This window comes from Taudactylus pleione, unplaced genomic scaffold, assembly GCF_031769625.1.
Source record: "Taudactylus pleione unplaced genomic scaffold, aTauple2 ptg000460l, whole genome shotgun sequence".
In the NCBI taxonomy this organism is placed as follows: domain Eukaryota; kingdom Metazoa; phylum Chordata; class Amphibia; order Anura; family Myobatrachidae; genus Taudactylus; species Taudactylus pleione.
In genome coordinates, this window is record NW_028284862.1 from 1,601,777 (window position 1) to 1,617,197 (window position 15,421).

General features: G+C 49.4%; 1 protein-coding gene across 3 annotated transcripts in view; it reads right to left on the bottom strand.

The window, feature by feature from the left end:
* The window catches only part of HSF1 (heat shock transcription factor 1), an 82,739-nt gene that overhangs the window by 65,502 nt on the left and 1,816 nt on the right, over positions 1-15,421 (bottom strand). For all 3 annotated transcript variants that reach the window (XM_088448599.1, XM_088448601.1, XM_088448600.1), the window contains exon 2: positions 11,925-12,048. In XM_088448599.1, coding sequence (XP_088304725.1) covers positions 11,925-12,032 — 108 coding nt within the window. In that variant the 5' untranslated portion in view covers positions 12,033-12,048. The remainder of the gene's footprint in view (positions 1-11,924; positions 12,049-15,421) is intronic.

Here is a 15,421-nt window from a genome sequence, read left to right on the forward strand (position 1 = left end):
CATTAGATTCATACTATGTCCAATCACATGTCCAGAAAATGGGAGTACTCAGATGAAGGTAATGGGAGTACTCAGCATACAGATCTTTTCAGGTCTGATGTTACACATTGCATGGGCCTCGGGGTTCCTTATATTCAGTACATGCACATTACACAGCAGAGGGTAATACCCAATCTCTATAAACCAGTATAGGGTGAGGTCTTTGTATGGCACTAAGCGGATGGGGGGGGGATGGGATGGATCTCTGCTCTGTGCAGTGCCAGGGAGAATGAGGTGCTGCCTATTCCCCGCACAGGTGTATGTAAAAGATTAATCTCTCCCCGACACAAAAACACCCTCCAGAAGCTTCGCCCCTCCAGAAGCTTCGCCCCGGTCCTGGCTTCCCCCTCTGGCTGGAAAGGAATTACAGATGGAGAGCAGCCATGGTCCGGGACAACAGTCCCCTTGCTGCCGTTATCACAGTCCTTCATGCTCCAAGTGTAGTGATACCTGGCTGAGACCACCATGAGCCCTCCACCCTAAAAATGAACCCCATAAGGGATCGGGTGCCATAAAGGCCTACTGAGAGCTGCGGCTGGTCACCTTCCCCTTACAGGAGGCCGCTCAGCCTGCCCTGCTGGCTATGTCTGAAGAGGTTGCTAGAGAGCCAAAGCCGATATGAAACCCGTGCGCGGATTTGGACATATTACTGGGATGACGCAGAATGAGGTGTTAGATTCCAGGATATCACACAGTCGTCTGTAAACAGTCATTGGGGTCTCCGAGACCCCCCTTCCCCTCCTCTGCTGGATGAACGCCAAACCGCTACCAGTGGCAAATACATCACACCCCCAGAACCCAGCAAATCACAACCATGTGTGAGCAGGGGGATCAGCTTTCAGAGCCGCACTTGGCGGAGGAGACAGGAAACACGGCGTAAAGATGACACAATGGAGAAACAGGAGATGAGCAACTGGATCCAACCTGGAGAACCAGCACAAAGTCTGCAAAAGCCGTAATGTGACATTTATCGCATCAGACTCAGATCACCGGAAAGGCCCACGCTCTCTGCTCCCAATCCGACATCTTCCCAGCCCGTTCCCCTCATCCGACTACCTCCAGACATAGCAGTGTACCCGCTCCTCTCACTACTACACGGGGGCCCGACTACCCCCAGACATAGCAGTGTACCCGCTCCTCTCACTGCTACACAGGGGCCCTGACTATCCCCACACATAGCAGTGTACCCGCTCCTCTCACTGCTACACAGGGGCCCCGACTATCCCCCACACATAGCAGTGTACCCGCTCCTCTCACTGCTACACAGGGGCCCCGACTATCCCCACACATAGCAGTGTACCCGCTCCTCTCACTGCTACACAGGGGCCCCGACTATCCCCCACACATAGCAGTGTACCCGCTCCTCTCACTGCTACACAGGGGCCCTGACTATCCCCACACATAGCAGTGTACCCGCTCCTCTCACTGCTACACAGGGGCCCCGACTATCCCCCACACATAGCAGTGTACCCGCTCCTCTCACTGCTACACAGGGGCCCCGACTATCCCCACACATAGCAGTGTACCCGCTCCTCTCACTGCTACACAGGGGCCCCGACTATCCCCCACACATAGCAGTGTACCCGCTCCTCTCACTGCTACACAGGGGCCCCGACTATCCCCCACACATAGCAGTGTACCCGCTCCTCTCACTGCTACACAGGGGCCCCGACTATCCCCCACACATAGCAGTGTACCCGCTCCTCTCACTGCTACACAGGGGCCCCGACTATCCCCCACACATAGCAGTGTACCCGCTCCTCTCACGGCTACACAGGGGCCCCGACTACCCCCGCACATAGCAGTGTACCCGCTCCTCTCACTGCTACACAGGGGCCCCGACTATCCCCCACACATAGCAGTGTTACTGCTCCTCTCACTGCTACACATGGGCCCCGACTATCCCAACACATAGCAGTGTACCCGCTCCTCTCACTACTACACAGGGGCCCCGACTATCCCCACACATAGCAGTGTACCCGCTCCTCTCACTGCTACACAGGGGCCCCGACTATCCCCACACATAGCAGTGTACCCGCTCCTCTCACTGCTACACAGGGGCCCCCGACTATCCCCACACATAGCAGTGTACCCGCTCCTCTCACTACTACACAGGGGCCCCGACTATCCCCCACACATAGCAGTGTACCCGCTCCTCTCACGGCTACACAGGGGCCCCGACTACCCCCACACATAGCAGTGTACCCGCTCCTCTCACTGCTACACAGGGGCCCCGACTATCCCCCACACATAGCAGTGTTACTGCTCCTGTCACTACTACACAGGGGCCCGACTACCCCCAGACATAGCAGTGTACCCGCTCCTCTCACTGCTACACAGGGGCCCCGACTATCCCCACACATAGCAGTGTACCCGCTCCTCTCACTGCTACACAGGGGCCCCGACTATCCCCCACACATAGCAGTGTACCCCTCACTACTACACAGGGGCCCCGACTACCCCCACACATAGCAGTGTACCTCTCACTCCTACACAGGGGCCCCGACTACCCCCACACATAGCAGTGTACCCGCTCCTCTCACTGCTACACATGGGCCCCGACTACCCCCACACATAGCAGTGTACCCGCTCCTCTCACTGCTACACAGGGGCCCCGACTATCCCCCACACATAGCAGTGTTACTGCTCCTCTCACTACTACACAGGGGCCCCGACTACCCCCACACATAGCAGTGTACCCGCTCCTCTCACTGCTACACAGGAGCCCCGACAATCCCCACACATAGTAGTGTACCCGCTCCTCTCACGGCTACACAGGGGCCCCGACTATCCCCACACATAGCAGTGTACCCGCTCCTCTCACTGCTACACAGGGGCCCCGACTACCCCCACACATAGCAGTGTACCCGCTCCTCTCACTACTACAGAGGGGCCCCGACTATCCCCACACATAGCAGTGTACCTGCTCCTCTCACTGCTACACAGGGGCCCCGACTATCCCCACACATAGCAGTTACTGCTCCTCTCACTGCTACACAGGGGCCCCGACTATCCCCACACATAGCAGTGTACCCGCTCCTCTCACTGCTACACAGGGGCCCCGACTATCCCCACACATAGCAGTGTTACTGCTCCTCTCAGTACTACACAGGGGCCCCGACTATCCCCACATATAGCAGTGTACCCGCTCCTCTCACTGCTACACAGGGGCCCCGACTATCCCCACACATAGCAGTGTTACTGCTCCTCTCACTACTACACAGGGGCCCCGACTATCCCCACACATAGCAGTGTTACTGCTCCTCTCACTACTACACAGGGGCCCCGACTATCCCCACACATAGCAGTGTTACTGCTCCTCTCTCTACTACACAGGGGCCCCGACTATCCCCACACATAGCAGTGTACCTCTCACTACTACACAGGGGCCCCGGATTGGCTGCTGCAGCCACGAAGGGAGCCGGCTGGGCTGCTTACCGGGGGCACTGTATAAGGGGCCAGTCTGGGGGCACTACATAGGGGCACTACTTCAGCCTGGGGGCACTGCATAAGGGCAAAGCTAAACTACAGGGGGCACTGCATAAGGGCAAAGCTAAACTACAGGGGGCACTGCATAATGGGCACTTTTGACTGAGAGCCAGTGGGGGGGCAGCCTGAGACCTTTCGGGCTGGATTGGTAAGGAAGATACCCCTTTTCCTGGCGCGCATAATTCCGAAGGCCCCCACCTGGCTACTTTTTTATGCCACCCGGCTGGAAAATATTTCTGGGGAGAACACTGTACCAGTGTGCGTATACATTACCAGACTCCATGCTTTTACACCAATAAGGAAGGGGTGCTAGTCCAGGCTGAGGGGGGTCTCCTTTCCCTCAGGTGTGCAATAAATGGAGTATATAGGAAAGATTCCTGGACTACACTGGTCCTGAAGACAAGGTCCGAGGAGGCCTTGAAACGTCGACTTATACGGTGTATCATACGCTGTTTTAATACACTTTGCCGTTTTTTCATCAAGTGGAGCGCCGCTTCATTCTCTCCAAGGGGGCTTCACACGCTGCCCAAGGAAAAACCTGCTGTATATGCTTATTCAAGAAGGCACCCACCAGCAACAAATCTTTTGGCTAGTGCCAAACCACAAGCTATAATATATATATAGGGAGGTGCTACCTGATGAGACTAATTGCTGGCACAGAACAGACAAATCTCAGGTGCACAACTCCAAATTACTGATTATATATAAATGTAATAAACTTTTGCAATCAATAGAGGTTTTTAGCATAATTATGGCCAAGGTGTATACGTATGTATATATCATTTTATATAGTCAGCCATGTCTGATGAGGAAGCTGAGCGCTCCGCGGCTCTCACTTGCTCTCCTGCAGATGCTGCGCTGCAGGGGTCAGTAAGGAGGATTTATGATGGGATGGGCTGTGTGTGAGGTGCCATCAGTAACCTGGTCCCTCCAACCCCCCAACTACGGGACAGGACCCTCCTTGGGCGGAGTTTTCTCAGGTGCTGGCCTCCGTGACGGATCACCTCAAGGTCCCAGCTGTTCTCCCCCATATGGGGTTACCATAACCAGCCATCTTCCCATCGCAGGGTGTGACCGGACGCCTTTCGCCTAGGCCGTCCCTGGTCACGGGTTAGCGCTTTTGGACTCCCACTCACCGTCAGTGACCGCCTGTCACTGACTCTGCCCACTGCGCCGTGGGCGTGTAACGATGCTGCCACCACCTAACTGTACCATCGGCGTTTGGAACCGCTTTTTACGTACAGTCAGGCTCCTACGTCGGCGCCTGGAACCGCTTCTGCTGCGTATGCGTTTGACTAGCTGCGGACACACCTCCTGTTTGGTGTTGGCTGATTCCTCCTGATCCCTCGCAATGGACCAGGTCTGCACGGTAGCTGGCAGAGAGCTTGAACTTGGAGACACGAAGCTCTTACCCAGAACAGCAGGAGAACAGAATAGCGTTTTGCGCAATTCTGTTGGTCGCAGGATTGAGGCACAATTGAAGTCAGGCAAGATGTTTATTGCTCAAAGTCTTAAAAAAGACCCTCCCTTCAAATTGAAGGGGGAATATCAGCATACAGGATGTTACAGGAATCATACAGCAGGTCTCCTCCACACAGGATTTTCAAAGATGTCCACACACAGGGCTCACAGTCCCTCTTTTTATGCCACTCTAATACACATTACCACAGGGGGTAAGCCTGCCCTGTGGTTTCCAACCAATCATCATAAGTGCATGACCTGTACATGTGCTGGCCACATGCACGTTTAACATTGTCCCTTATGGACAGTGGGAAGTGGTCACTCCCCTGAGCCTGAGACTACCTGGGGTTTTGGTCACCACCCAGGAGTTGGCTCGTCTAGGGCCGGGGGAAGGTTTCCCTCCAAAACCCTATTTCCAGGAATCTGCTAAGGGACCAGCCCAGCCGCCTTTGCCTGAATCTGAGCTCCAGAGGTGGGCAAGCAGGGTCCCCGGGCACGGATTCCTGACCTTGGAAGGGAAGCGATTTGAAGCTCCGTAAACCCACTTAGCTGGCTGCATTAGCTTCCTATGCACCCCCTCATACCACTTCCAGGCATGAGGCTGCATAGGAGGACATTTTATTCCCCTAGGGAGGAGGCTGGGGGACCCAACAGCCCACAGAGAGCTCCGGATCCCCCTGGACCTCCACAGACCACAGTGCACTTTTCTTAAATTATACACTTAAAATACATACAATCACACGTTGAAATACACAGCAGCACTGCAGCTCGGGACGGCTCTCCCTGGCTCCGTGCTGCATACACCTTTTATATTACATTTTATAAACACTCTTGATTTGTCTGTATACTTTACAGTGCCCAGCGCTCGGCTCCCCTAGCCCTGCAATCTCCGGAGGTGGCCCGGGGGCTGTAGCACAACACACAGACCCCCCCCCCCGGCGCCTACCACCTTGCCAGGTAGCTGGGGCGGTGGGAGCTGCACTCCCAGCCCCCAGCAGTCGGCTTCCAGCCCTGGTTCACGGCCTGGGAGCCGGCTTCCCCGGTCTCCCAACGGCTGCTGCCTTTTCCCTGGACAGCCCAGCATTGCTACACTGGGAACCGGCATGCCCGGATCCCAGCGTGTGGCCCCGTGCACAGCCTCTCCCTCCGCACGGGGTGCAAGCGCTCACGATTCCCAGCGTGTGGCTACCTGGCCCCGTGCGGTGCTCAGCCCTGCAGTCCAGGACACTTGTCCTGGCTGCAGCGGCTTCCTGCTGCCCTGGGGCGCCGGGAGCTCTGCTCCCGGTCCCCAGCGGTCAGCATCCCGCCCTGCCCTCCCCTGCCTGGCCGCCATAAGGAAGGACCAGCGGCATCCCTGTGGAGCTGGGGCGCCCGGGAGCCAGGCTCCCGGTCCCCAGCGTTGGGCCCTCCTGTCGCTCTGCCGCAGCCGGCGGAGATGATCCAGGGCTGCGGCACCAACATAAAGCCCCCACCCCCGGTGCAGTACGCCGGGGGGTTAACACGTTGCCGTGGCAACATAAAACATTAACCACTCGGCGCCTAGCGCCGGTGACATTAAATACAGGGCGCCTATCGCCTATTTGGGTATTTAAAAAAGGCGCCGCAGCACTGGGGTTAACCCCTTCAGTGCCGCGGCCGCCATTGTACACGTGGGGCTGGCCTCCGGCCACGCTGGGTATATCGCAATTATTGCAGTCTTCCCCTGGCCTCAGACTGTCAGTCCATATACGGGGTTACCTATATATACAGTCTCCTCAGGTGACTCAGCAGTCTATCATCCCCTTTCAGGGTCGCCCTCAGGCGGGTGAACCTAGCGTTCCCGCTAGGCTGTTTTAGCAGGGCGCTGTGCCCTGCCCTCCTTCTGGAGGACAAAGCACCCTGCCCTCACTGCGCAGCGCCCCGCTAAGACAGCCTGTGGGTGCAGTCTTCTCCCGCGGGTCGCAGTGTCCCACGGATGGGGAAATGTGCGGTGACCCTGTCACTGCCGGTGAATAGACGCTGGGCGCATTGCGCCCGGCATCTATTCTACCTGTATGCAGAGCTTGGGGGCTGCCCGGCGTGTCCGTAAGTGCCGGGCACGCCCCCCACCCCCAAGCGTAGGGCACGCGCGGAAGTACCCTCTCTAGCTCCAGCGTCCTGCAATGAGGGTTCTGGGGTACATGGTGTCAGCGTTCGACATGGTGTAGGCCCAGTTCCATTCCAGGCCCCATGTAGGGGCTGATTCTATCCAAATGGAATGAGTTACCACACCGGATCAGGACTCAGATGCTGGTGTTGTCTCCAGAGGTGCGCCTGTCTCTAGCTTGGTGGCTTCAGATATCTCATCTCACCATGGGTCACCCCTTTTTGATCCCGGACTGGGTTCTTCTCACAACAGATGCCAGTTTCCAGGGTTGAAGTGCAGTGACAGGTCCACTTTCACTTCAGGGCCGTTGTACAGCTGAAAAAGCAATTCTCCAGATCAACATTCTGGAACTTCAGGCTGTGTACAAGGCCTTCCAGTTGTCAGGTCACGCTATTAAAGGAAAAGCCGCGCAGGTTCAGTCCAACAACGCCACCACGGTGGCGTACATTAACCATCAAGGGGGCACTCGCAGTCTAGCAGCAATGACAGAGGTGTCATGCATTCTGTCTTGGGCGGAGTACCACCTTCCAGCCAGTGTTCATTCATGGAGTCCTCAATTGGGAGGCGGACTTCCTCAGCCGTCACAACGTGCATCCTGGGGAATGGTCGCTTCACCAAGAGGTATTTCAACTGCTTGTGGACAAGTGGGGACTGCCGGAGGTGGACCTCATGTCATCCCGTCACAAGTTGCCCGTGTACGGGTCCAGAGCAAGAGATGCAGACGCAAGCCTGGTGGACGTTCTGTCGGTGAGATGGACCTTCCAGTTTGCGAATCTATTCCCTCTGATATCCCTACTTCCTTGGGTTCTTCGGAAATTCAAACAGAACGGCGGCATGCTTCTGCTGGTGGCTCTGGCTTGGCCCAGACGTCCTTGGTACTCAGATCTTCGGAGTCTATCCTACGACGCTCCGTTCCTTCTGCCTCAACGTCCGTACCTGTTGTCTCAGGGTCCCTGCCTTTACCCGGATATGGGTAGTCTGTCTTTGACGGCGTGGCTCTTGAGACATCCAGCTTAAGGTCCTGGGGTTTCTCTAGCTCGGTCATCAGCACGATGCTGCAGGCGTGCAAACCTGCCTCGGCCAGGATTTACCACAGTAGGGGGCATACCTATTTTCAGTGGTGTGAGACGAGAAACTACGATCATCAAGTGTTTCTAGGATTTGGGCGTTCCTTTAGTCTGGTTCGGACCTCGGCTTACGCCTCACTTCATGTTCATGTGTCTGCACTGTGTGGTTCCAGTGAAGGATAGCTCCACTACCAGATATCCGCACCTATTTCCAGGGTGGTCTCAAGTTTCAGCCTCCCTTTGTTCCCCCAGTGACTCCTTGGGATTTGGCGGTAGTGCTTCGGGCCCTCCATTCGAACAGATAGACTCGGTGGAACTCAAGTAGTTGACTGTTAAGACTATTTTTCTCCTGGCGATTGCTTCGGCCAGGAGGGTGTCAGAATTGGGGGCGCTTTCCTGTCGTCCTCCCTTTCTGATATTTCACCAGGACAGGGCGGTGCTTTGCACTCGTCCGGGTTTTCTTCCTAAGGTGGTTTCTAACCTTCACATTAAATCAGGAAATTGTTGTGCCGGCCTTTCAGTCACCTGATCTCTCGGCTGGTGAGGTCTCCCTGGATGTGGTCTGGGCTCTCCGAATTTATTCTGGGATAAGAATAGTTCCATTTGGAAGTCGGATTCCTTATTCGTCCTCTTTGGATTTCACTGGAGGGGTTGGCCTGCCAACAAACAAACTTTGGCTAAATGGCTTCGTTTGGCTATTTCTGAGGCTTATACGCAGGCGGGCCTGCCTGTTCCAGCCTCTGTTAAGGCTCATTCTACTCGGTCTGTGGGCCCCTCGTGGGCAGCTAGCCGTGGAGCCTCGGCTGTTCAGCTGTGTACGGTGGCCACGTGGTCTTCTATCCAGATCTTTCTGAGGGAGAAGGAGCATTAAATGCTCCTATATATAGATAGCAGCAAAAGAGCACTACAGATATGTTTCTTCAAATTGCAGTATTGGACAAGCTGCACTCATCTAAGGAGAATTAATCTAAAACAAATAGCCACCAGATTGGTGGAGATGTGACTGTCTAATTCCAGTTGAATAAGGAAACATATATACTGGCATCTAGAACTTGTATGTTTGTCTATTATGTTTGCAAAAAACCGTGGAGCTTTTTTATAAAAATTATTAGTATAATATTGATAGTTTGGTTATAAGAACAAATAGTGGTTCAGATATATAAGTGCCAACCTGATTGAGCCAATTATATATCTATGCTGTCATATTTGTAATTTTTAGGATGTATCCCAATATATTGTATTAACGGATAGTTTTGTGGCAGGTAACGTTCTCCCGGCATCCGCCAAACCCAGACTCGCCCACCTGACTGTCAAACAGCGAAACGCGATTCATCACTCCACATAACACGTTTCCGCTGCTCCACAGTCCAGTGTCTGTGTGCTTCACACCCCCTCCGGCCCACGCCGGTGCTTTACGCTCCTCCGGCCCACGCTGGTGCTTCACACCCCCTCCGGCCCACGCCGGTGCTTTACGCTCCTCCGGCCCACGCTGGTGCTTCACACCCCCTCCGGCCCATGCCAGTGCTTTACGCTCCTCCGGCCCACGCTGGTGCTTTACGCTCCCCCGGCCCACGCCGGTGCTTTACGCTCCCCCGGCCCATGCTGGGCACTGCTGATGTGAGGCTTGCATGCAGCTGCTCGGCCATGGTAACCCATCCCACTAAGCTGCCGCTGCACAGTGTTTGTGCTTACACCAATGGTAGTGCGTTGGCGACTTTTACGCACTATGCGCCTTAGCAGTCATTAACTTACAGATGATGGTGGAAAATCCAGCATGGATGAAATTTCATGAACAGTCTTATTGCAAAGGTGACTTCCCATAAGAGCGCCACGCCTCCCATCACAGCGCCACGCCTCCCATCACAGCGCCTCCCATCACAGCGCCACGCCTCCCATCACAGCGCCACGCCTCCCATCACAGCGCCACGCCTCCCATCACAGCGCCACGCCTGAAGTCACTGACCTCTTCAGAACGACCCATTTTGTATCACAAATGTTTACAAATGGAGACTGCATGGCTAGGTGCCTGATATACCTGTGCCAACGGGTCTGTAGTGTCCACTCTAGGGGCAGGGTGCTGATCAGTGAGGAGGACATATTAATTGTGAAGGGCAAAAGTTTAGATGTGACATCACTACTGTAGAGATACTTTATGTCTAAAAGCTTACCATTCAAAATTAAAATATGAGATGCACACTAGGGGGTCTCCTGTGTGTGTGTAACATGTACAGCAGGTATTGGGGGTAGGTGTAAGAGATGCACACTAGGGGTATCCTGTATCTGTGTGAGGAGTCAGTAGCAAGCAGTTACTGCCTGTGAGAAGGAATCCCTATACCCTAGGGTAGTGGTGGCCAACCTGTGGCTCTTGAGCAACATGCGGCTCTTCCATTGTCCTGATGCGGCTCTCCTGATTGACATTGATTGCTGGAGTGACACACGGAGGGGATAGCTGGAGTGACACACGGAGGGGGCTGCTGGAGTGACACACGGAGGGGGCTGCTGGAGTGACACACGGAGGGGGCTGCTGGAGTGACACACGGAGGGGGCTGCTGGAGTGACACACGGAGGGGGCTGCTGGAGTGACACACGGAGGGGGCTGCTGGAGTGACACACGGAGGGGGCTGCTGGAGTGACACACGGAGGGGGCTGCTGGAGTGACACACGGAGGGGGCTGCTGGAGTGACACACGGAGGGGGCTGCTGGAGTGACACACGGAGGGGGCTGCTGGAGTGACACACGGAGGGGGCTGCTGGAGTGACACACGGAGGGGGCTGCTGGAGTGACACACGGAGGGGGCTGCTGGAGTGACACACGGAGGGGGCTGCTGGAGTGACACACGGAGGGGGCTGCTGGAGTGACACACGGAGGGGGCTGCTGGAGTGACACACGGAGGGGGCTGCTGGAGTGACACACGGAGGGGGCTGCTGGAGTGACACACGGAGGGGGCTGCTGGAGTGACACACGGAGGGGGCTGCTGGAGTGACACACGGAGGGGGCTGCTGGAGTGACACACGGAGGGGCTGGATTGTATCATGTGAATCTGTGGTGGATGTAGCTTTCTCGTGTATTATTTGTGCATGTTGCTTTTTTCAGGGTATTTTATGTGCATATGTTTATTTCAATGTTTATTATATAGTTCTGGCTTTTTCTTTCCCTTTAATAGTTACCTTCACTCTGATTGTGCGCATGCGCTTTTACATGCTCCTACAAAAATCATACCAGGGGTGTGGCCTAGCTGGCACAAGGCCACACCCCTTTTTGCAAGTGACATATCTACAGATATTTTTGGGCTCTTGGACGCTGACTGTTTGGCCACCCCTGCCCTAGGGCTTCTCCTGGCATCTGGTCACAGAGGAATTACTGCTCCTTTTCTGTGTCAGTGACTGTACCCAGGATCCTCAGTGTGAGAGTAACGAGACAAAACTCTGCGCTTGGAGAACATTAGCACAAACGCTGTCATTGCACAACAGACACCGAATGGATCTGGATTTGCTGTCGGCGCTGGTAATATTCCTGGGTAGGTAACAGCACTAGAAATAACATTATATCATCTCCGCCACAGGGGACCCCCAGATTTTCTGTCCTGTATCCCTGATTGTCAGGCTCATCACCCTCGCCCCACCAGCAAGCACGGGTCTGTAACGCCAGCTTTGCCTGGTGGGGAGAAGGAACGGCCCGGTCACTGTATACAATGGGGATATGTAACCAGGAGCAGTGACTGTCCTGAGCTGTACGCGGCTTACCGGACTCCAGCATATCAGGGGGTCCGTCTCTGGGTCCTCCACCAGTGTCCACAGTTTGGCCAGGAAAGCTGGAACATTGCTCCCCCCGCTGGCACTGTGAGCGTCCATCACACAGGATACCACACTGCGGAGACGGGACAGGGAATTAGGGTAAATATATATATAAAAATAAAGAACTGGCGGCACTCAGGAGACTTTTGTAGAAATAGTGCAAAACTTTGTGCTTTTAATCTAATCTATATATATATATTATACATACACACACACACAATATATACACACAGGATACCACACTGTGGAGACGGGACAGGGAATTAGGACACTGCACACATTATATATATATACACACATTATATATACACACACACACATTATATATACACACACACACATTATATATATACACACATTATATATACACACACATTATATATACACACACACACATTATATATACACACACACACATTATATATACACACACACACATTATATATACACACACACACATTATATATACACACACACACATTATATATACACACACACACATTATATATACACACACACACACATTATATATACACACACACACATTATATATACACACACACACATTATATATACACACACACACATTATATATACACACACACACATTATATATACACACACACACATTATATATACACACACACACATTATATATACACACACACACATTATATATACACACACACACATTATATACACACACACACACATTATATACACACACACACATTATATACACACACACACATTATATATACACACACACACATTATATATACACACACACACATTATATATACACACACACACATTATATATACACACACACACATTATATACACACACACACATTATATACACACACACACATTATATATACACACACACACACATTATATATACACACACACATTATATATACACACACACACATTATATATACACACACACATTATATATACACACACACACATTATATATACACACACACACATTATATATACACACACACACATTATATATACACACACACACATTATATATACACACACACACATTATATATACACACACACACATTATATATACACACACACACATTATATATACACACACACACATTATATATACACACACACACATTATATATACACACACACATTATATATACACACACACACATTATATATACACACACACACATTATATATACACACACACACATTATATATACACACACACACATTATATATACACACACACACACACAATATATATACACACATTATATATACACACACACACATTATATATACACACACACACATTATATATACACACACACACATTATATATACACACACACACATTATATATACACACACACACATTATATATACACACACACACATTATATATACACACACACACATTATATATACACACACACACACAATATATATACACACATTATATATACACACACATTATATATACACACACACACATTATATATACACACACACACACAATATATATACACACATTATATATACACACACACACATTATATATACACACACACACATTATATATACACACATTATATATACACACACACACATTATATATACACACACACACATTATATATACACACACACACATTATATATACACACACACACATTATATATACACACACACATTATATACACACACACATTATATATACACACACACACATTATATATACACACACACACATTATATATACACACACACACATTATATATACACACACACACATTATATATACACACACACACATTATATACACACACACACATTATATACACACACACACATTATATATACACACACACACACACATTATATATACACACACACACATTATATATACACACACACATTATATATACACACACACACATTATATATACACACACACACATTATATATACACACACACACATTATATATACACACACACACATTATATATACACACACACATTATATATACACACACACACATTATATATACACACACACACATTATATATACACACACACACACATTATATATACACACACACACATTATATATACACACACACACATTATATATACACACACACACATTATATATACACACACACACATTATATATACACACACACACATTATATATACACACACACACATTATATATACACACACACACATTATATATACACACACACACATTATATATACACACACACACATTATATATACACACACACACACACAATATATATACACATTATATATACACACACATTATATATACACACACACACATTATATATACACACACACACATTATATATACACACACACACACAATATATAATACCACACATTATATATACACACACACACATTATATATACACACACACACTTATATATACACACATTATATATACACACACACACATTATATATACACACACACACATTATATATACACACACACACATTATATATACACACACACACATTATATATACACACACACATTATATACACACACACATTATATATACACACACACACATTATATATACACACACACACATTATATATACACACACACACATTATATATACACACACACACATTATATACACACACACACATTATATACACACACACACATTATATATACACACACACACACACATTATATATACACACACACACATTATATATACACACACACATTATATATACACACACACACATTATATATACACACACACACATTATATATACACACACACACATTATATATACACACACACACATTATATATACACACACACACATTATATATACACACACACACATTATATATACACACACACACATTATATATACACACACACACATTATATATACACACACACACATTATATATACACACACACACATTATATATACACACACACACATTATATATACACACACACACATTATATATACACACACACACACACACAATATATATACACACATTATATATACACACACACACATTATATATACACACACACACATTATATATACACACACACACATTATATATACACACACACACATTATATATACACACACACACACAATATATATACACACATTATATATACACACACATTATATATACACACACACACATTATATATACACACACACACATTATATATACACACACACCACAATATATATACACACATTATATATACACACACACACATATATACACACACACACATTATATATACACACACACACATTATATATACACACACACACATTATATATACACACACACACACACAATATATATACACACATTATATATACACACACATTATAT